Genomic DNA, 21,478 nt, shown 5'->3' with positions numbered 1-21,478 from the left:
TGTGTATCTTAGAGCTTGAGGAGTCCTGGGATATCATTCACTCTGACCTCTGATCTTGATCTTTGAATAAATTTGTGTCTCATTAGTTTCCTCTGTGTTGGTTTCTTATTCTTGACCACCTCCAGACTGGGGAACTCTATTTTCTGGATCATGATCATGATCTGGATGTGGATGCATGGCAGGGAAATCAGGTTTGGGTTAGTTTAGACCCTATAGAGTCTGATCCAGATTTATAAATCTGGGCCAGAAACTGTGCATAATTGCCGAAAACATAGATTGATCAAAAAATATTTGAGGGGTCCAGGCCCCCTCAGGACGATGGGCACTGCCATTCAAATGCTGTGAGTGCGCCACTTCTTGTGATCAAGTATGTGGGGTGAGGCTTACCTGCCCCCCATATTTTATTCAAGTTGGCACCGCTGGAATTTAGGGTGTGATGCATGGAACAAATTTAGTAATAACAACAATCTCTCTCTTGGACAAAAGCGGCCTTCAACTTCCTTATCAAGTGCCACTGACTACATATATCTCAAAGAAAAAAATAATTGTTGTAGAGTTCAAAAAAGAAAAGGAAAGGAAAACTCTAGCCATTCATTATGCAACTTGAAATGACATCAGTACACAATGAAAATTATAATAACACCAATCATTGCCAAAATTACTAGTTTAGATATTCTTGTGCATTATGCAAACAAATGTCATAGCAATATAAACCATCAGAATTGGAAAAACAATATCCCTTATGGGCTCCATGGGAGACACTGGTGACACCCTGGGTGTCAGCAGCCACCACTTGGGTGCCCATTGCTTTAAGCCCAGACTTTTGACCGTGTATGTGTACAACTCACCTGGGAACTTTATGAAGAAATGCAGTTGTCCAGCACATTTGCCCCATATGGTTACATAAAGTTTCTTAGTAGACCATAAGCTTAGCATGAGTCAACAGTGTGATGCAGCAGCAAAAATAACAGCAACACCACCACCTAATGGAATTCTAGGCTACATCAAGAGAAGTCTAGTGTCCCATTCAAGGGAAGCAATAGTCCCGCTCTCTTCTGCCTTGGTCAGACCCCACCTAGAGTCCTGTGTCCAGTTCTGGGTGTCACACTTGAAGAAGGATATTGGCAAACTGGAAGGTGTGCAGAGGAGGGCAACCAAGATGATAAAGAGTCTGGAAACCAAGGCTGACAAACCAACCTTGCATCCTGCCATAAAACTATAAAATCTTAAGACATATAGCCTCAGTTTCACAACATCAATTACATGCAATAAAACCACAGTCACAGTGAAGTCATTAACTACTCATATTCTGAATTGTCAGTTGAAGTTATTTTTGCTAATTCAGTGGAAATCAGCCCGGATGCCATTTCGCTGCCCAATTCCTGGATGAGTTTGGGGAAACCCAGATGTATGGCAGCCCTAAGTAGTGGAAAAAGCTTCGGTACACAGTGCAGGGTTCTAAATAAGTCAAATTGAGGTTGTAGCTGTGGTTGGCTAAATCGGACAGTGGATCATGATGTCAGAGAGACATTTGCAGGATCTGGAGTAGTTACACTTTTTATATACAAAACAACAGTCCCTCAAAAGGACTGTTTTGAGCACCCTCAAAAGAAAAACACACACCCAAAAATAAATGTTAGAAAGGGACAAGATTAGATGCAGATGAACAAAGTATTTTCGATATTTAAAAAAATCAAGACTTCTTGTGCTCCCCTCTGCTCCCCTTCCCCTTTCTCCCCACCCAGGGGAGCCCTGCCCTCCGCCTGCCCCTCAAAGTCAGCATGTCTTGCGGGGTTGGCCTGGACAGTGACAGCCTCTCCTCCCCACCTGCTTCCCAGCAGCTGCTATGAGTTCCCCAAGGGGGGAGGCCAGCAGCAGCAGCCATGGAGAGGCAAGAGGAGGCTTCTTGGCCACCTCCACTGTTGCCACCACTCAGGACAAGCCCTGGCTCATTCTCCTCCCCGCGTTGGTGCTGGCAGAACTGGCTTGGGAAATAGGGACAATCCAGGATCAAATCAGAAGCCATGATGGCTCTTTTGGAATTACGGAACTGTCCCTGGAAAATCAGAGTTTAGACTTTTGTGCGAACCACTTTAAGTACAGATTGTGAAAAACGCAGTGACAAAAGAGGGGTGAGAAACTGAGTATGAAAAAGATAAGAATTGGTAAACACAAGGGATTTCCTTCACCAGTTTTCTTCCAATAAATGTCTGCATTTTCTAATAATGCAACAATTAAAGGCATCAACACAAATTGACTCTTATTTGCTCCTCAGAATCAAGTGGTCTTTGCTGTTCAAGTCGGACCTCAGAAGGATTATGTACAATTTGGGGAAGAAGATGCAAGCGAGCAAGCCTGCACTGGAGGCCAAGATGCAGAAGATCTCCACAGCCACCATCTGCTTTCCTTTGGTGCTCAGATGAGAGGGAACAAAGGACAGCCAAACGCTGCAGAACACCAACATGCTGAAAGTGATGAACTTGGCTTCGTTGAAACTGTCTGGCAACTTCCTGGCCAGGAAAGCCACCGTGAAGCTGACACTGGCCAGGAATCCCAGGTACCCCAAGACACAATAAAACATGGAGGCAGAGCCTTCGTTGCATTCCACGATGATTTCCTCTGCCAGAGAATTCATGTCCACATCTGGGAAGGGAGGAGCCGTACAGAGCCAAACAGCACAAATACTGGCTTGAAGGGAGCAGCAACCCAGAAGAACAGAGTTGGCCAGAGATTTCCCCACCCATTTCCTCACCCTGGATCCTGGTTTGGTGGCCATGAAGGCCAGAACCACCGTGATGGTTTTGGCCAAGACACAAGACACCGCAATGGAGAAGATGATGCCAAAGGCCGTTTGTCGTAAAGAGCAGCTCACTGGGTGAGGCTGGCCAATGAAGAGCAAGGAGCAGAGGAAGCAGAGCAAGAGGGCAAGGAGCAGAGTGTAGGTGAGGTCCCGGTTGTTGGCTTTGACAATGGGAGTGTCCCCGTTCTTAGAGAAGACGCCAAGGACCAAGACTGTGACCAAAGCGAAGAGCAGAGCCAAGGCAGCTAATGTGAATCCCAAAGGCTCTGCATAGGAAAGAAAATTTTGTCTCTTGGGAATGCAATGATCTCTGTTCTGGTTTGGAAATTTACCTTCTTGGCATTTGAAACAATAATCCGCATCTAAAAAAAGGAAAGAATGATATGTAAGTTCCATCAAACAAGGCAACCATTTTCTTCAGGCATGTTTCTTTCTTTGTAATGAAATGGATTCTTCCATCGCCAATGGCCTTTCAAATCTCCTCTGAAACAAGTATCAGAGAAAAGTGGAAGCCAGTAAAATGCAACGGGTATTATTTCTTCATAAACCATATAGGTGTTATCAATCAAATCACCAGGAATTTAGGAAGCAAAGTATTGACGACTGTTAATATGGGGCCATTGAAAGAGCAAACGGTCATCTCTGCTGAAAAGTGAGAAGCCCATTTGGAGGAGCAGAATTTGATTTTGTGTTTCTGGCTCTCACCCCTAAAACTCTGGGTGTGGAGGGTTAGGAAAGTCTTCCCTGACTCCACAAATTGTGGCAGGTGGGGAGCAGGCAGAGAACACTGGACATGATCCACACCTATTTCCACAGATCTACTTTGTCAAGGTTAAAGTTGTGGCTCTAGTTTGCCCAACTCCCTGTGTCTGTCTTCTTTCTTCCAGATCGGAGTGCAACTGCTGTCCTGTTTGGGATCACTGAATTGTTAATAAGGGGAAACTGTTGAAATAGACTAGGAAGCATTTTATAAAAGAGCAGCTGATGTCTCCTACCCGTTTGGTTTGAAATCATCCCATCTGGACATGAAGCACAGTCATAGCAACAAAATGGCCGCCCCTCCTTCTTTTTCCGGCTGTAGCCTGGCTGGCACCGATCATTGCACAAACCAAGGGGCAGCACCTAGCCAGAAAAAGAGGAGACGAGAAAGCTCCCTTTTGCATGGTAAAGAACACAGTTTGAACCAAGGAGACGAGATCATTTGGCAGATTCATGTTATTCCAGAATGGTTGTGTATGTTTGAATAAATTGTGGAGTTTGGAACTGACAGGGTCAGAACTCCGAAGTGTCCTGTATCTAGGGGGAGGAGGGGGAGTAGAAGGAGGAGCTTGTCGCAGAGCAGTGACTCACAGTGTGTGACGACTTCCAGACTTCCTTTCACTTCCCACTGACCAGCAGCTTGGCACAGAAGCTGCGAGTGTGTGCTTTTGGAAGCACGGCTGAGAATGCCTCCAAGTTCCGACGGAGGAGACTGATTTATGGCTTGTAAATAAACGCTTCTAGAGATAAGAACCGAACTGTCTCTGGACTTGATTTATCCCTCATCTCACACGGACAGGACCGCTGCTACTCTGCTCCCTGCCAGGTCAGCTTCTGAACAGAGCTGCGCAAAGGGAAGCGTGACTGGACGCAGGGTTTGATTTATGCAAAGGTTATGGAAGTATCGCGTTTCCTGATAAGTGTGAGAAGGGAGAAGGCTGCCAGCGACGTGTTGCTGTAATCCTGCCAGGCAAGGGCAGTGGGAGATGCCGGGGAGAGGAGCCAAGAGCCAGAAGGAACGGCTGCTTCGGAGGTCCGGCTTGCTGGCAAACTTGTGAGTACGCTGAAGCCCCGGGGAGGGGAAGAATGGCTGCTGCACAGGCACAGCAGAGCCAAGAGAGCTACCCCGGTGAGAGGCTGAATGGGGCCAACTGGGAGGCCTGGTCAAGAAGAGCAAGGGGGTGGTTTGTGGCCACAGGGCTCTGGAGTTTAGCCCAGAAGGAGCCAGCCCCACCCAAGCAAGCTACTGCTCTGCTGAGTGAGAGAGAGCAGAGAGAGCTTTGCCTGCTGAAAGCAAGCATGGACGCTTTGCTGTTGCCCCACCTGGAGGGCGTTAAATCGGCTCAGGCCGCGTGGCAGGTGCTGAGGAGCCTGTGCGAAGGCTCAGCAGGAGCCAAGGGCCGGGAGGAAGCCGAGGGCCAAGGGAGCAAGCCCCAGGCTGAAGGGAGAGCCAGACCAGAGGGGGCTGTTCCGGGAAGCTGTTTCTATGCTTCGACACGTCTGTGTGATGGACTGTGTGCTGGAGAGCGGCTGAGAGCTGTGGAACAGGGCAAAGGCTGCACCCCAAGAGCGAGTGGGGGGGCAGGCCAGGCAGGCCATTCCAAGAGCTCTGAGAAAGCGAAAGGCTTCGAAAGTTGTTTGTGCTTTGAGGCGACGTCCAACAGCGCTGGGAAGCATCCGCTAGAGGCCCAGGCTGCCAAGGACACTGGCCGGCGTGGAATGTCAACAAAGCAGGTTCCCAGGGCCAGTTCCCAGCAACGACGTGGGAAAGCAACAGGCCAGGAGAAAAACAAAGACAAGGCGTCTTATCATCTCACAGCTGCGATTGCGTCTCTGAGAAAAGACAAGAGCCTTAGCCGGGGAGAGGCTGTGGCCATGGCAACCGATGGGAGTGCAAGCAACGCCATGGCATCTGTGGAAAACAGCCAGAGACACTCTTTATCTCTCGTTGTGGATTCCGGAGCGTCGCATTGTCTTGTGACCTCTAGAGGGCTGTTGAGGAACTGCAAGACAGTTAAAACTGGACGCTATGTTACTTTAGCAGATGGGTCTCAAAGACCACTGACTGAAACTGGGCTTCTTTATTGTTCCTTTTTAGATCATTGGTTGCAAGCTTTTGTGGTACCAGAGCTTGCCCACTCTCTTTTAAGTGTGCCAGCCCTTATGGCTGCTGGGTTTGATGTTTTGTTTTCTAACAATGTGTGTTCCTTCTACAGGAATGGGAAGAAGATCCACAGTGTCCAGAGAAGAGGCACGCTCTTTCTGGTCGAGATGCCCATTGAAGATGGGGCTGGTGGGAAAATGGGGCTGGTGGAAGATGGGGCTAGTGGAGAGTCCATTGACGATGCCCAAGGGCAGTGTGCAAATGTCCCACCACACCATGATTGTTTACACTTATGGCATCGCAGGTTTGGACACGCAGGGTGGTCATATGTAAAGAAGGCCACAGACAATACCATTGGGTGCAGGTTCAAGGCATGTGACAAATACCTAGATTGTCAAGCCTGTAAGCAATCAAAGGTCACAACATGCTCATACCCCAGGTCTGAGAGGAAAACCAGTAAACCCTTTGAACTTGTGCATGCAGATTTGTCGGGCCCCATGCCTACACCTTCGTTAGCTGGTTCTAAGTGGGTTTTGCTTTTGGTTGATGATTTTACAAAACATGCGTGGCTGTTTGCTCTGCAACAGAAGTCAGAGGCAGCTGCACTGATCAGGGATTGGATCACAGCGGTAGAGCTACGGTTCTCTACCAAAGTAGTTTCCTTTCAATCTGATCGGGGGGGGGGAGTTTACAGGTTCTGCGCTGCAATCGTTCTTCAGGCAGAAGGGTATCAGTCATCGACTGACGGCCCCCCACTCTCCGCAACAGAATGGGGTTGCAGAGAGGAAGTTTCGCACGCTACAGGAGTCAGCGAATGCTATGCTGGCAGACTCAGGTCTGCCACAGCGCTTTTGGGCCGAGAGTTATCGGACAGCATGTTTCCTGCAGAATAGAGTGTTCAATTCCAGTGTAGGAGACACACCATATTTTCTGCTTCATCGGAAAAAGCCCAAAGTACATTTTCTGCACACTTTTGGGTCTACAGCTTGGGTTCTGATTCCAAAGGCCATGCGCAGAAAAGGTGAGCCAAGATCCAGGAAAATGATCTTTGTAGGCTATGAGCCGGGTTCAAAGGCGTGGCGCTTCGCATACCCTGCTGGCAACCAGTCCAGGCTGCTTATTAGCGGCAGTGCTGAGTTTTGCGAGCAGAGTGGGTGGAAGCGGCTTCACGGAAATCCGGATGTTCTGGTAGAATCAGATGAGGAAGAGGAAGAGGGTGAGGCTGAACCTGTTGCTGATGAGCACAGTCCACAGCCACAGAGTCCAGAGCCGGGATCTCCAAGGGAGAGGCTCCGTATCTCTCCAAAAGGGAGTCCCAGGACCCCTCCGCAGGTCTCTGTCAAGTCTGAGCCAAGGAGTGAATCATCCTCGCCAGCAGAACCAGCTGTTCGCCCTAAACGGCGCAGCAGGTCAGAGGGGGATGATGCTGACATAGAGGATAGGAGGGTTGATCCAGGTGAATCAGGCGCAGTTCCAGAATTCACGCTGAGGAGGTCAGCAAGATCAACCAAAGGGAAGCCACCTGAAAGGTTTGAAGCCACGAGTGTCTGGGTTGGTGTGGCTAGATGTGAACCTGAATCCTTTGAGGATGTTCAGAAGTTGCCTCGGGAAGAAGCCAGCAAATGGCATGAGGCGATGCAGAAGGAGATGAATTCAATGGAGTCTCTTGGAGTGTTCTCACTCACACAGCTGCCAGCTAACCAGCAAGCTGTAGGCTGCAGATGGGTTTACCGTCTTAAACCCACAAAAGCAGGAGAGCCACAGTACAAAGCGAGGTTAGTGGCGCGTGGATTTACGCAGAAACGCGGAGTCCACTTCACAGAGGTCTATTCGCCGACTTCAAGGGCGGAGACTTTGAGAATGCTTTTGGCAATAGCAGCACAGAGAGGTTGGAAGGTGAACCATTTTGATGTAGATGTCGCCTACCTGAACTCAGATCTCCAGGAGGAGTTGTACATGCGTCCTCCTCCAGGGTTCGAAGTCAGTGAGCCAGGCGTTGTGTGGCGGTTGCACAAATCCATCTATGGGTTACGCCAATCTGCCAGGAATTGGAATATGTGCCTACATGAAGCCTTAGAAAAGCTAGGTTTTAAGAGATCTCTTGCAGACAGTTGTCTTTACATTAGAGATTCAGGCTTGCAACAGCAAGTGGCACAGGTGTTTGTTGATGACATTTTGCTGATGACAAGGACAAGTGAACAGGTGGAGAAGTTTGCTAAGGAGCTTGGTAAGCGGTTCAAGCTGAAGCAACTTGGAGATGTCAAGTCCTATCTAGGCGTAGAGATCACAAGAGCAAGTGATGGAAGCTTTTTGCTTCGCCAGAAAGGTAAGATTGAACAGTTGCTTGAGAAGTTCAGGATGTCTGATTGTGCAGGTGCCAGATCACCCATGGAGACTGGGTACGTGAAGGAGTGTCAGCAAGTAGAACGCGTGGTGTTCGAAAACACTGAACTCTTTCAGTCAGCTCTGGGTAGTCTGTTGTATCTGTCACAGTGGAGCGGACCAGACATAGCGTTTGCTGTCAATCTGCTCAGTAGAGAGGCTTCAAGTCCTAGTGTGCAGGCCTGGAATGGTGTTAAGCGGGTGCTACGTTACCTGCAAGATACCAAAGACTTTTGCCTCAAGATGTCAGCTGAGGGTGATGTCAAGCTGACCGCCTGGGTGGATTCGGATTGGGCTAACCTTGAGGACCGCAAATCAGTGTCAGGCCTAGTGGTGAAGTTTGGGGACTCAGTGATTGGGTGGAGGTCCCGAAAGCAAAGTCTCATAGCGCTTTCATCTACTGAAGCTGAGTTCAGTGCGCTATCAGAGGTTTGCAGAGAACTGGAGTTCTATGTGTGTTTGGTCGAGGAAATCTGTGAAGAGGATTGTCAGCCTGTTGTGGTGCATGAGGACAATCAACCATGCCTTAAATTAGCTGAGACAGGGCAATTCAAAGCGAGGACCAAACATTTGGACATACGCTTCCGAAATGTGTGTCAGAGCGTTCATGAGGGGCTAGTTGCTCTGAAATACTGTCCCTCAACAAAGAACCTCGCTGATGGTTTCACAAAACCATTGACCTTCCAGAAGCACGAGGAGTTCTGTGAGGGTCTGTGTATGGGGAAAGCATTGTTGGCTATTGTCCCCAGATCCAGGACAAGAGGGGGTGTGGAGTTTGGAACTGACAGGGTCAGAACTCCGAAGTGTCCTGTATCTAGGGGGAGGAGGGGGAGTAGAAGGAGGAGCTTGTCGCAGAGCAGTGACTCACAGTGTGTGACGACTTCCAGACTTCCTTTCACTTCCCACTGACCAGCAGCTTGGCACAGAAGCTGCGAGTGTGTGCTTTTGGAAGCACGGCTGAGAATGCCTCCAAGTTCCGACGGAGGAGACTGATTTATGGCTTGTAAATAAACGCTTCTAGAGATAAGAACCGAACTGTCTCTGGACTTGATTTATCCCTCATCTCACACGGACAGGACCGCTGCTACTCTGCTCCCTGCCAGGTCAGCTTCTGAACAGAGCTGCGCAAAGGGAAGCGTGACTGGACGCAGGGTTTGATTTATCCAAATAAATTGCTTTATAAATATTGAGAGTCAAGGAGAAGAGAAATTGAATATTTCATCTGTATGAGATGGTGGATGGAAAGGAGACTAGGAAAGACAACAGATTATGAATTACAGGGAGTTGGCAGAGATGGCAAAATAGAAAGCATATACATTATGCTCAGAGAAACACTACAAGACAAGTACTCTTCCTTCATTGAGAGCCAGTGTGGTGTAGTGGTTAAGAGCAGAGGACTCGTAATCTGGTGAACCGGGTTCATGTCTCTGCTCCTCCACATGCAGCTGCTGGGTGACCTTGGGCCAGTCACACTTCTTTGAAGTGTCTCACCTCACAGAGTGTTTGTTGTGAGGGAGGAAGGGAAAGCAGAATGTTAGCCACTTTGACACTCCACAGGGTAGTGATAAAGCAGGATATCAAATCCAAACTCCTCCTCCTCCTCCTCCTCCTCCTCCTCTTCTTCTTCTTCTTCTTCTTCTTCTTCTTCTTCTTCTTCTTCTTTGCAGTGGGTAACTTATACTTCTGAGATATAAGTGTGTTGTTTGGTAACACAAGATTTACTCCTACATAGGGACTCAGGTGGTCCTGTAGTCTAAACAACTGAGCTCCTTGTTGATCAGAAGGTCAAAGATTCAAATCCACACAACAGGGTGAGCTCCTCTTGCTCTGTCCCAGCTCTTGCCAACCTAGCAGTTTGAAAGCATACCAGTGCAAGTCAATAAATAGGTACCGCTGTGGTGGGAAGGTAAACAACATTTCTGTGCACTCTGGCATTCGTCACAGTGTTCTGTTGTGCCAGAAGCGGTTTAGTCCTGCTGGCCACATGTCCTGGAAAGCTGTTTGCAGACAAAGGCTGGCTCCCTCGGCCTGAAAAGGGAGATGAGCGCTACAACCCCATAGTCCCCTTTGGCTGGAATTAACCATTAAGGGGTCATTTGCCTTCCCTTTTACCTTCAGTCCTACATTAATGTGACCTGGCTAAGATCGGCAGGAGAGCTTACTCTCTTGTAGTAACCCCTTCATGCAATAACTGAACTTAAGAATGTTATTAACACCGGACCTTATTCTTGAATTTGTATTCTTAATATTAATAAAAATGCTCCCTTTTTTGAAAACCAAGAGTCCACTCCCACCTGATTGAATGCTTTGTGCCATGTGATGGCTTCTTCATCCATGCTGAAGCCCACATAGTGCGATTCCTGTGGTTCTGTCTTTCCTACTTTCACTCGTGAGAAGGTTTGGTTGGGGAAAGTAACCCAGTTAATAACGTCAAATCCAGCTGCCAATTCCCCATTCTCATCAAAAGACACAAAGTCCCCAGCACTGTTGTTGAAGGAGATGCTCCTCAGGAAAGAGGGAAGCTAGGCAGAAGAAAACAAAGCAAAGTTCAAAAAGTAAAGAAGGGAGACACTTTATTGGTTTTAGAAAGGAAATCAATCAATATATGTCACACAATGGAAAGGAGTCAAAAATGATGTGGTCCACCTTTGGAGCACATATGGATTTCTAGGAAGTACAGTTGGCGAAGCACTTATATACGGCTTCCTTTCTGGGGGTCCATGTGCAAAGGCAAAATCGTGCAAAATCAGGAACCCCTGGAACTGCCCTCCACAAGGTGGAGAGGGGCATCCTAGGGAAGGTTGCAGGAAGGCCTTGGGAAGCTCCCAGAGACTTGTCATGACCTCCTCACAGGCTGATAAGCAAGGGGGCACCTTTTTTCCTGGCCTCCCAGAGGCCTTGTGTCTCCTTCCCCAAGGTGGCATGGGATGCACTGCCTTGCTCACTGTCAGCATCTGGGGGTCGAAAGGCCAGCTGTCTAGCCCCCAGCTGGATTGTCTCCTTCCAGCCGTGCCACTGCAAGGATACATCGACCTCATATGGCTCCGACATAAATCAGTGACTCAAGCCTCTCGGACTTGAGCACACTATATTCAGCAGTGTAAACCGCACAAACAGAAGAGGCTGATACTATGAACTAGGGATTTATTAATCATAATTCAAGACAAAGAAACCTGTCGTCTCTCCTTGCCGACTTCTCAGAGAGAGAGAGTCAAAACAAAAGCAATACAGCAGAAGTTCTGCTTACGCCAGCAAACTGTGCTGGAATGTAAACAGACATGTGCTATGTAACAATCCCATGTCTGCAACTAAAGGTGGAATGGAAACTCCCAACATTCACCTGGCTTTGGGAGGGAAGAGCAATTACATTTAAAATAGCCGTATAAGTGCATCTTTGGTTCAGAAGGAAATGCAGGTTCTAATAGACAGACAGAATGCTTTGGCAGTCAGGGGTAGAAACATAGCTAAATAATTTCAAATGCATTGTTCATTCTTGATATTTGTCCTTTCTCTTCCCTGACTGCGCATTATCACATGGATAATGAAACAAGTCTAGTCTAAGAACCATTTTTATATGGAATGCATTGTGATGTTTGGCGTCTATTCACTTTTTAAAGTACTCATATTGGAGGGAAGTTTTTAATGTTGGGGGTTTTCAGTGGTTTTATAGAAAAATATTATATTATATTATATTATATTATATTATATTATATTATATTATATTAATTATATTATATTATATTATATTATATTATATTATATTATATTATATTATATTATATTATATTATATTATATTATTATATTATATTATATTATATTATATTATATTATATTATATTATTATTTTATTTTATATTTATTTTATTATAGGGGTTTGTGCAATGTCAAAGGCTGAGATACTGCCAGAGGAAAGTACTGGAGAGGTTATTCTGATATTAACACATCATGAGGCCCACTTTCACATGCCTCCTTCTTCACCACTCCTGACATATCAGCATCAAAAACACATAGGACAGCGGAACATTCAGCTCCTTACACAACATTGTTGAGTTCTACAAAGAGGTGACATTTCTGTGTGAGGAAGTGCAGGAGGAGATACTTCCACCTCTGCAACTTGAAGGGGAAGTACAGGGAATATATTGATTCTGGCTCCAAATTAAAGGCAAGCAAAGCAGGGAAGCACTGAAAAGAACATTTGTTTTACACATCTGTAAGAGGTGTATTTATTCTAGGGATGTGTGTCATCATCCAATATACTAGCCCCAAACAACATTCCGAATATGAAGTCTTACCCGCCAAGGTTGCAGTTTGGAAGGATCGAGTCCACCTCTGCCTGCCATCCTTCTGTGTTTTGGCCTGGATGAGAGAATCTTGTGCAAAGTATATGCAATGGCATAAACCGCATTATAGGTACTGTAACTTTGACCAGTCATGGTCATTTCAAAAATGTGCCCAGGAAGGCTCTCCAGACTCTCTTTGCCAGTGCATGTTTCTCTGCTTTCATTGGGGTCATTGGAAACAGAAAATAAGCAGTTGAATGCCTTTTCCCAGAAAGTCTGGAGGAACCCATCTCCATTTGGAGAGTTGGGGTTTAGGGTCTGAAGGAATTCTTTAAATCCCTGGACTTTTTCTGTGTGGATTGCAAAAGACAGGGCACCGTCAAAGACTTGAATATCCCAATACCTTTGCATTGTATCTGATGAGAAGGCCCATTGGGCTGTCAAAACCCACACTTTCCCTGTATAATTCTCTGCAATATCTTCAGCTAATGAAGAAAAATAAATCATCCATTTCACAGCTGCAGTAGTTTGAGGTTCTGCACATAGCACTAATATATTGATGTCTGAGTCCATCAGGAAAGAGAACTTAGTCTGAATGAGTTCCAGTGAACTGAAATGATCTACCCCTTGAGATAAGGATGGTAGTTTTTCCTTGAAGGCTGTGCAGACTCCATGCTGGGAGAGAATTGGCCCTAAGATTTCCATAAACCTCTCTCCATTTTCATCATCTGATGCAACAAGTCCGACCCACGTCCATTGGAAATGAAGAAGTAGCTTGACAATCCCTGCATATTGATATTTCTCATTGGGCACCGTCCGGAAGAAGGTTTGGAGCTGCAACTCGGTCCTCCTCATTGGAGCCAATACACAATAAGCAATCTAAGGAAGAAATCAATCTCACAAAAATGGGAGAGTTAGTGCAAACGGTTAGGATGCATCCCACATAGCTGCCTGAAGTGGAACCCATGAGAATTTATTGAATGTAAAATTATATTCTTTTGTTTTGTATATTGGAGGAATTTGAATGAATGAAAGTACAAATTCCTTGTTTTAGAAGTGTTATAACATAAAACCACTGAATCCATTATTCATCAATGACAACATCTTGGTCAGGTTTATCATTTATAATGAAGTATGTAGAAAAGGAAATAGTTCTTATGTGATATTAGGTCTATGAGGCTGCCCTGTGGAACACCCTCCCATCAGATATCAAGGAAATAAACAACTACCTGAATTTTAAAAGACATCTGAAGGAACCCCTCTTTAGAGAAGTTTTTTAAGTTTGAGGTTTTTTGTATTTTTTATATTTTTTTGGAAGCTATTATTCTTATTATTGCTCAAATCTTTAGTTCTTCTTCTTCTTTATTTTGCATTCCCCCTCCCCAAAGAAGGTAGCAAAATAAGGCCTTCACGTTTTCCTATACTTTGTCCTGAAATACACCACTAAACTAGTGCAAGCTATGGACATTTTCCTACAAGTTCTGCTTCTTTGGAAGGAAGGAAGTAAAGCTCAGCAAATCTGTGGATGGGTTGTGTGTCCAGAATCTCTTTTGTACCTGGAAATCATGGTTCACTACATGAGCGAGGAAGCTATGGCCCTTCAGAGCTTCCTGGACCCCCAGTGGTCATCCCTGACCATTGAGTTATAGTGGCTGGGGCTAGTGGGCAACATACGGATAAGCAACATCCCTTTCTGATGAGACATGGCAAGGGATAGGAGAAAAATTCAGTCGGCTTCACATTTGAATGCAAATTTACCTTACTTAGAATTCCATAAACAATTTGTGAACCAAAATGCAACTATCCTTTGACCTTTGTCCTTTTCTGTATTTTGCATTTCCCTTCTCCAACCAATAATAATAATAATAATAATAATAATAATAATAATAATAATAATAATTTATTATTTATACCCCGCCCATCTGGCTGGGCCTCCCCAGCCACTCTGGGCGGCTTCCATAGAAACCAAAAATACACTAAAATATCACATGTTAAAAACTTCCCTGAACAGGGCTGCCTTAAGATGTCTTCTGAATGTCAGGTAGTTGTTTATCGCTTTGACATCTGCTGGAAGGGCGTTCCACAGGGCGGGTGCCACTACCGAGAAGGCCCTCTGCCTGGTTCCCTGTAGCTTTGCTTCTCGCAATGAGGGAACCACCAGAAGGCCCTCGGCGCTGGACCTCAGCGTCCCGGCAGAACGATGGGGGTGGAGACGCTCCGTCAGGTATACTGGACCGAGGCCGTTTAGGGCTTTAAAGGTCAGCACCAACACTTTGAATTGTGCTCGGAAACGTACTGGGAGCCAATGTAGGTCTTTCCAGACCGGTGTTATATGGTCTTGGTGGCCGCCCCCAGTCACCAGTCTAGCTGCCGCATTCTGGATTAGTTGTAGTTTCCGAGTCACCTTCAAAGGTAGCCCCACATAGAGTGCATTGCAGTAGTTCAAGCGGGAGATAACCAGAGCATGCACCACTCTGGCGAGACAGTCCGCAGGCAGATAGGGTCTCAACCTACGTACCAGATGGAGCTGGTAAACAGCTGCCCTGAACACAGAATTAACCTGTGCCTCCATGGACAGCTGTGAGTCCAAAATGACTCCCAGGCTGCGCACCTGGTCATTCAGGGGCACAGTTACCCCATTCAGAACCAGGGAATCCTCCACACCTGCCCGCCTCCTGTCCCCCCAAAACAGTACTTCTGTCTTGTCAGGATTCAACCTCAATCTGTTAGCCGCCATCCATCCTCCAACCGCCTCCAGACACTCACACAGGACCTTCACCGCCCTCACTGGTTCTGATTTAAAAGAGAGGTAGAGCTTAATATAAATGCTTATATTAAGAGACACTGGTCATAAAAGTGCCATTCTTAGTCAAAATAAAATCCAAAAATATACTACCATGGAGAAATTGCTGGTAAATATGTGGATTAGGCAAATATGCTTACAAAAATACAAAAATAGGAGAAATGAACACTGAAATGCGGATTTATTCTTTTGAGGCCTTTTAGAATGGGGGGGGGGGCGGGGCTCCACCAATTTTGTGGTCACCCTTTCAGATTGGAAACAAGAGGAACTGAGAGCAACTGACATTCATAGATAAACTAATGCCTGCATGGATCAAACCAGCTGGTTGGCAGGGGCCATCACAGGCATTCCTTCAACATCCTTCTGGAACAGAAAAAAAAGCAAAAAGGAGGGGGGGATCCATTTATGGATGCATGTTGATCTCACCATAAAGGTAAAGGTAAAGGTAAAGGGACCCCATTAGGTCCAGTCGCGGACGACTCTGGGGTTGCAGCGCTCATCTCGCTTTATTGGCCAAGGGAGCCGGCGTACAGCTTCCAGGTCATGTGGCCAGCAGGACTAAGCCGCTTCTGGCGAACCAGAGCAGCGCAGGGAAACGCCCTTTACCTTCCCGCCAGAGCGGTACCTATTGATCTACTTGCACTTTGAGGTGCTTTCGAACTGCTAGGTTGGCAGGAGCAGGGACCGAGCAATGGGAGCTCATCCCGTCGCGGGGATTCGAACCGCTGACCTTCTGATCGGCAAGTCCTAGGCTCTGTGGTTTAACCCACAGCACCACCCGCGTCCCAGATCTCACCATAACCTAGTGTGTTTCTCCAGCATTAGTTGGGTAGCATCGTTTCTCTGCCCTCTCGCAACTGGTGTTGTGCGTCTTCCTGGGAGGAGGATTCCTACTGGTGCATTTGCGCTGCACCAACCTCCCTCCCTCTCCCTTTCCCTCCCTCCTTCCAGACAAGCTGCAGTGACACCTGTGACAGGAAGTCAGGTGAGCACCAAAGCCCTTCCAACCACGACTGAATATCAGTGAGTGAACTTTTTATTTTTCCAGGTATGATTTTTTACCAAAAACATAAGAAAAGCCAGACACTTTTGTATAAGTTTTGTATTTTTCTTTCTCACTTCTTTTTTTTTCAGAAAAATGAACCAAGGTAAAAGGGAATTATGGAGAACCAGAGGCAGAAAAACTTCACAGCTCACATATTCAGTATTTACCGCTATGAATACTGAAATACCCTCTATGTGGGGCTGCCTTTGAAGGTGGTTCGGAAACTGCAATCAGTCCAGAATGCAGCAGCTAGACTGGTGACTCAGAGTGGCTGTCGAGACCTTATAAAACCAGTCAGAAAGTATCTACATTGGTTCCCAGGACGTTTCTGAGCACAATTCAAAGTGTTTGTACTGGCATTGAATGCCCTAAATGGCCTCAGCACAGTATAAGTAAAGGAGCATCTTCACCCCATCATCCATCCCAGACACTGAGGTCCAGATCCGAGGGCCTTCTGGCAGTCCACTCACTGTGAGAAATGAAGTTACAGGGAACCAGGCAGAGGGCCTTTTCAGTGGTGGCACCCACCCTGTGGAACACTCTCCCATCTGATGTCAAGAAAATAAACAACTGACTTTTAGTAGACATCCGAAGGCAGCCCTGTATTGGGGAGTTTTTAATGCTTGATGCTTTCCTGTGGTTTTATAACTTAGTTGAAGCTATCCAGAGTGGCTGGCTCAACCCAGTCAGATGGGTGCCATATTACTATTACTATATTACTATTACTATTGTTATACCTGTGGAATCTTGTAGATGCCTAAGATCGTAGTCATGTGAAGGGAGATGTCAGAGTCAAGTGCTCCAATAACAGCCATCATATTTCTTTTCTTGTCACATTTGAAGTTGGGGACAATCCTTTCTGTGGTGGACAGAAGTTTCAGGGTGTTCTGATAAGTCATCCTTGTATTCACAAAGCTATCATAGAGGTGAAACCCAAAGCTCATATTCGGTACAATGTTGGGGTTCTCATTGATTTCTTTCACAGCAAACACCAGGGAGAGGGTATTCTGGTAGTACTTCAGTGCTGAACTAATAAAAAAGTTGTACAGTGTGTCAGAGGTATTCATTTTTTCTGGCTTTTTCCAGCAAATTCCGAAAGATTAAATAACACAAATAAGCAAAAAAAACTCATATGCATTGTGGCTGCTAACACTTGATAACGGAAATCCATGATCAGTATTCAGTCAGCTTTAGGAATATAGTATCTAAAGTGAGGAGGAATTAAAGAACCTCTTAATGAGGGTGAAAGAGGAGAGCGCAACATCAAAATACTAAGATCATGGCCACTGGTCCGATCACCTCCTGGCAAATAGAAGGGGAAGAAATGGAGGCAGTAAGAGATTTTAATTTCTTGGGCTCCATGATCACTGCAGATGGTGACAGCAGCCACGAAATTAAGAGACGCCTGCTTCTTGGGAGGAAAGCAATGACAAACCTAGACAGCATCTTAAAAAGCAGAGACATCACCTTGCCAACAAAGGTCCGTATAGTTAAAGCCATGGTTTTCCCAGTAGTGGTGTATGGAAGTGAGAGCTGGACCATAAAGAAGGCTGATCGCCAAAGAATTGATGCTTTTGAATTCTGGTGCTGGAGGAGACTCCTGAGAGTCCCATGGACTGCAAGAAGATCAGACCTATCCATTCTGAAGGAAATCAGCACTGAGTGCTCACTGGAAGGACAGATCATGAAGCTGAGGCTCCAATGCTTTGTCCATCTCGTGAGAAGATAAGACTCCCTGGTAAAGACCCTGATTTTGGGAAAGATGGAGGGCACAAGGAGAAGGGGACGACAGAGGACGAGATGGTTGGACAGTGTTCTCGAAGCTACAAACATGAGTTTGACCAAACTGCGGGAGGCAGTGGAAGACAGGAGTGCCTGGCGTGCTCTGGTCCAGGGGGTCCCAAAGAGGCGGACGCGACTAAACTACTAAACAACAACAACATCTAAAAAGCATTTTGTGCAGAACATTCTTGTAACACACACACACAAAGAATTTTTCTCTTATCTTTTGTGATTAATAGATCAGACAAACCTAGAGGTATGAATTTCAGTTGGTCTGCTTTGCATAACCTCAGTTAGATTCTTTGGGGGGGGTTGGGGGGGGGAGAAGTGTGCAACACTTCAGGGGTTTTTTTATCCAACATTGTTTAAATGGTACAACAGGGAATATAATCCAGAATCTATGATATCACAGCATCTGAGACAGTCAGATTAAATGATGCTGATTGTAAATGTGGGGATCAAGTTTTGCTGCAAAGTAAAACCATCCATCCTTGGTGTGGAAGGAAACACAGAGGGAGGATGAGGATCAAGCATGAGATCAGGTGAGGAGAAAGCAGAAGAGGCAGAAGACAGAAACCTCCAGATGAGGAATAAAGCAACACAGAAGAAGATGCCATGATCACAATATAAAGAGAATAAACTGTATTTTTAACCTTCATACATGGAAAAGAAGTCAAACATTTTCTGAGCATGCCATGGTTTGTATGGTGTAGTTGTAGCCTATAGCAGCATATAGAAGTGTACACTATAAAGGATAGAGTTATTTCCTTACAAAAGTTGATCTGTAACTTCTGTGTTTGGATGTTCCTGGAAATCTTTTTCTTCAGATGCATAGCCAAAAGTATTAATAATTCCTCCAATGATCAGGTCCCCTCTCTGATAATTCTGGTATGGAAGCTGGAAAGGATCCATCATGGTGCATCTCTCAGAGTCTTCCTTGCACTCAGTTGGAGGCATCTGGAGCCACAGGAAGAGAAGAATTAGCAGCACAAATGCTCCTCTCATCTTCACCAACAGTTATGCAGAACGGCAAATTTATCTCTCATCCACCATAAATTGCATTAGGTTTATTGGCTCTGGATTAATTTGATAAAGGCGATGTGCCAAAGATCTGACCCATGAGATCCTGTGTGTTCAGAATTTCTCACTGGGGCTCTGAATTTCACAGCGTTTATTTGATATAAGCTTTACACTCTGACTGCATTCATGGTCTTAGATGAGATTTGGCAAGATGGATGATGAAACCCAGCAGTCTGAGATAATTACTAGTTCCGACGTTATCTCCGTTGAGCATTGTGCTCTGTGAGACAAAATAATAAGAGCAAAATAATCATACTTCTTTCTTGTTGAGCAGTGCACTGGGAATGGAGAGTCACAGGAAAACAAGCAGCCCACCTGCAAACCGGTAATCTGAAGGGAGCTCCCTAGTTTTTCCAAATCTCTTGCTCAATCACACATGCCCCATTTTCCTCACGTGTATGTATGTCACCAACAGAGGCGTGATTTTTAGGATTTTGGACCTCAGGGGTGTAACACTAAGAGGAGCAGCAGCAACAACAACAACTGGTGCATCCTTGTACACCAGTTAAGGGGAGGGAGAAAACGTGGCCAACTTTGCCAAGTGGAAGGTAGCTTGCTCTCGATGAGCTGGTAGCTCCAGGGACAACAGCACAGTAGTGTGAGAAACCACCCCAGACACCAGGGGTCTTCCATCAATGGTCTGTACTTCCAAAGGATTCGACAGTTTCTGCATGGGTATGCCCTGTTCCTTAGCAAATTCAACATCAAGAAAATCTGCTGAGGAACCTGAGTCGATGAGGGCTCACAACTCTGATCGAGCCTCAAGGCCACTTGCATCAACACCTCCAGGGAACTGGGGGGGGGGGTCCATTCTTGCCAACTCACCCAACAGAGTTTCACTCAGCCCTGTATGGTAAATAGCCATCAAGGCTTCCTGATTCCACACTAGCTCCTGCAACAGCAAACTGAACTCTGTACTGCACCCCATTACTGAGTTAGACCCCTGCTTCAGCTTCAATAACTTTTGTGTACATGCAGATTTCTGCTTCGGGTCCTGGAACATGGACTTGAGGTGAGTCATAAAGCTGTCCAATCTCAACAAACAAGGATGCTGATTAATCAAGAAATCACCTGGCAACTCCTTCTAGAACATTAATCATTGCTGGTCTGTCTGAAAATCATCTTCCCTCACCTTGAAAAACATGTTCACATTCGCTTTAAACCCAAGGAACTCATATTTCTCTCCACTGAACTTCGGGGGGGGGGAATCACTGGGGTGTCTCACTGAACGCCTCTGCGATTCGGCCCCCAGTCTTCCAAGTTCCGTATTTTGATGATTTATTGCACTACTTAATTGTTCTACATGTCATCTTAACAATAAATTTTGTTCATCAACTGCCTCCCCCCCCACTTCCTCCTCCTCTTCCTCTCCCATTATTTCCCAAATAATTATTTCCCAACTTCCCCCCTCATTTGCCTCTGAGCTGTGACCTCTCTCAAGTCCTGTTGTAAATCTAAACTGTCTTCTTCTTCCTCTTCCCTGGAAGGATTGGGCTGGAGAGGCAGTCTCCACCATTCCTCCTCTGCCCAGTCCTTGACACTGCGAGAAGTGAGGTTACAGGGAACCAGGCAGAGGGCCTTATGGGTAGTGGGGCCTTCCCTGGGGAACGCCCTCCCATGAGATGTCAAGGAGATGAATACCAATATAAAAAACATCTGAAGGCAGCCCTGTATCGATAAGCCTTCAAGTGTGCAATGTTTTATTATGTTTTTATATTTGCGTGGCAAGTCCCCTCCCCCATGTGAAATGAAGACACCGGACACAGAATTTTAGGTTAATGGGCATAAAAAGGCCACAACTTTATTGATTACAGAATTGGAAGGTATTGGCCTTAGGCATTGGCTCCTGTCGTCTACCCGGCATGGGGACCGGGAAGGGTTGTCCACAAACCGTGGGAGTCCTGTTGAAGTACGCCAACTAGGATCCCACGGGTGTCACCGCTCTGGGGCGTGCCGGAGGCCCTTACCTCCCTAGGTTTCGGACAAGGCCACGCCCCTCGGAGTCCTCTACCGGACTACCCTTACTTTTGGGGAAGGTGATGGCGCTTCCTTCCCCCCTTCATTTGCATAACAATTGACCCCTGCCAATGCCTAACCGCCAATACCAAAATAAGTTGTGACGTTTGCTACGAGGTAGGCGAAAAAACTGATTGTCGGGCCGGGTCGCTGACACGCCCGGGGATTCCCTAACCACGCGGGGGCAAGGGCCAGCCCCCGCGTGTGAGATGTGGGAGGGATTTCTGCCCGCAACACCCTCTCCTCCCAGGTCGGAAATGGCTATGTCGGAAGCTACCAAGAATGGCCGGGGGAACCCAATCAATGTGATGGGGTACAGTAACTATAACCATAAATGAAGGATGGTATACAAATTGAAAAAATACTAGTATTAATGATAATCTTATTGGCCCCTGTGAGAACAGGATGCAGGACTAGATGTGCCA

At 46.2% G+C, this 21,478-nt stretch overlaps 1 protein-coding gene and 1 pseudogene across 2 annotated transcripts in view; both read right to left on the bottom strand.

The window, feature by feature from the left end:
• LOC310748729 (HLA class II histocompatibility antigen, DR alpha chain-like) overlaps window positions 1–21,478 on the bottom strand; it is a 196,188-nt pseudogene that overhangs the window by 41,962 nt on the left and 132,748 nt on the right. The window lies entirely within an intron of this gene.
• Window positions 9–20,369, bottom strand: LOC310748716 (extracellular calcium-sensing receptor-like; the record flags this gene model as incomplete). Its single annotated transcript, XM_083584558.1, has 5 exons — window positions 20,170–20,369; window positions 18,730–18,914; window positions 16,913–17,204; window positions 10,340–10,567; window positions 9–161 (listed from the first exon to the last, which is right to left on the bottom strand). Exons 1-5 carry the CDS (start codon window positions 20,179–20,181, stop codon window positions 9–11), a joined length of 870 nt encoding a protein of 289 aa, XP_083440684.1. The 5' UTR covers window positions 20,182–20,369.

This window comes from Podarcis filfolensis (assembly GCF_964270895.1).
Source record: "Podarcis filfolensis genome assembly, chromosome: 14".
NCBI lineage: Eukaryota > Metazoa > Chordata > Lepidosauria > Squamata > Lacertidae > Podarcis > Podarcis filfolensis.
The sequence above is the reverse complement of the archived record's forward strand: the minus strand, read 5'-3'. Positions and strand labels throughout refer to the sequence as shown.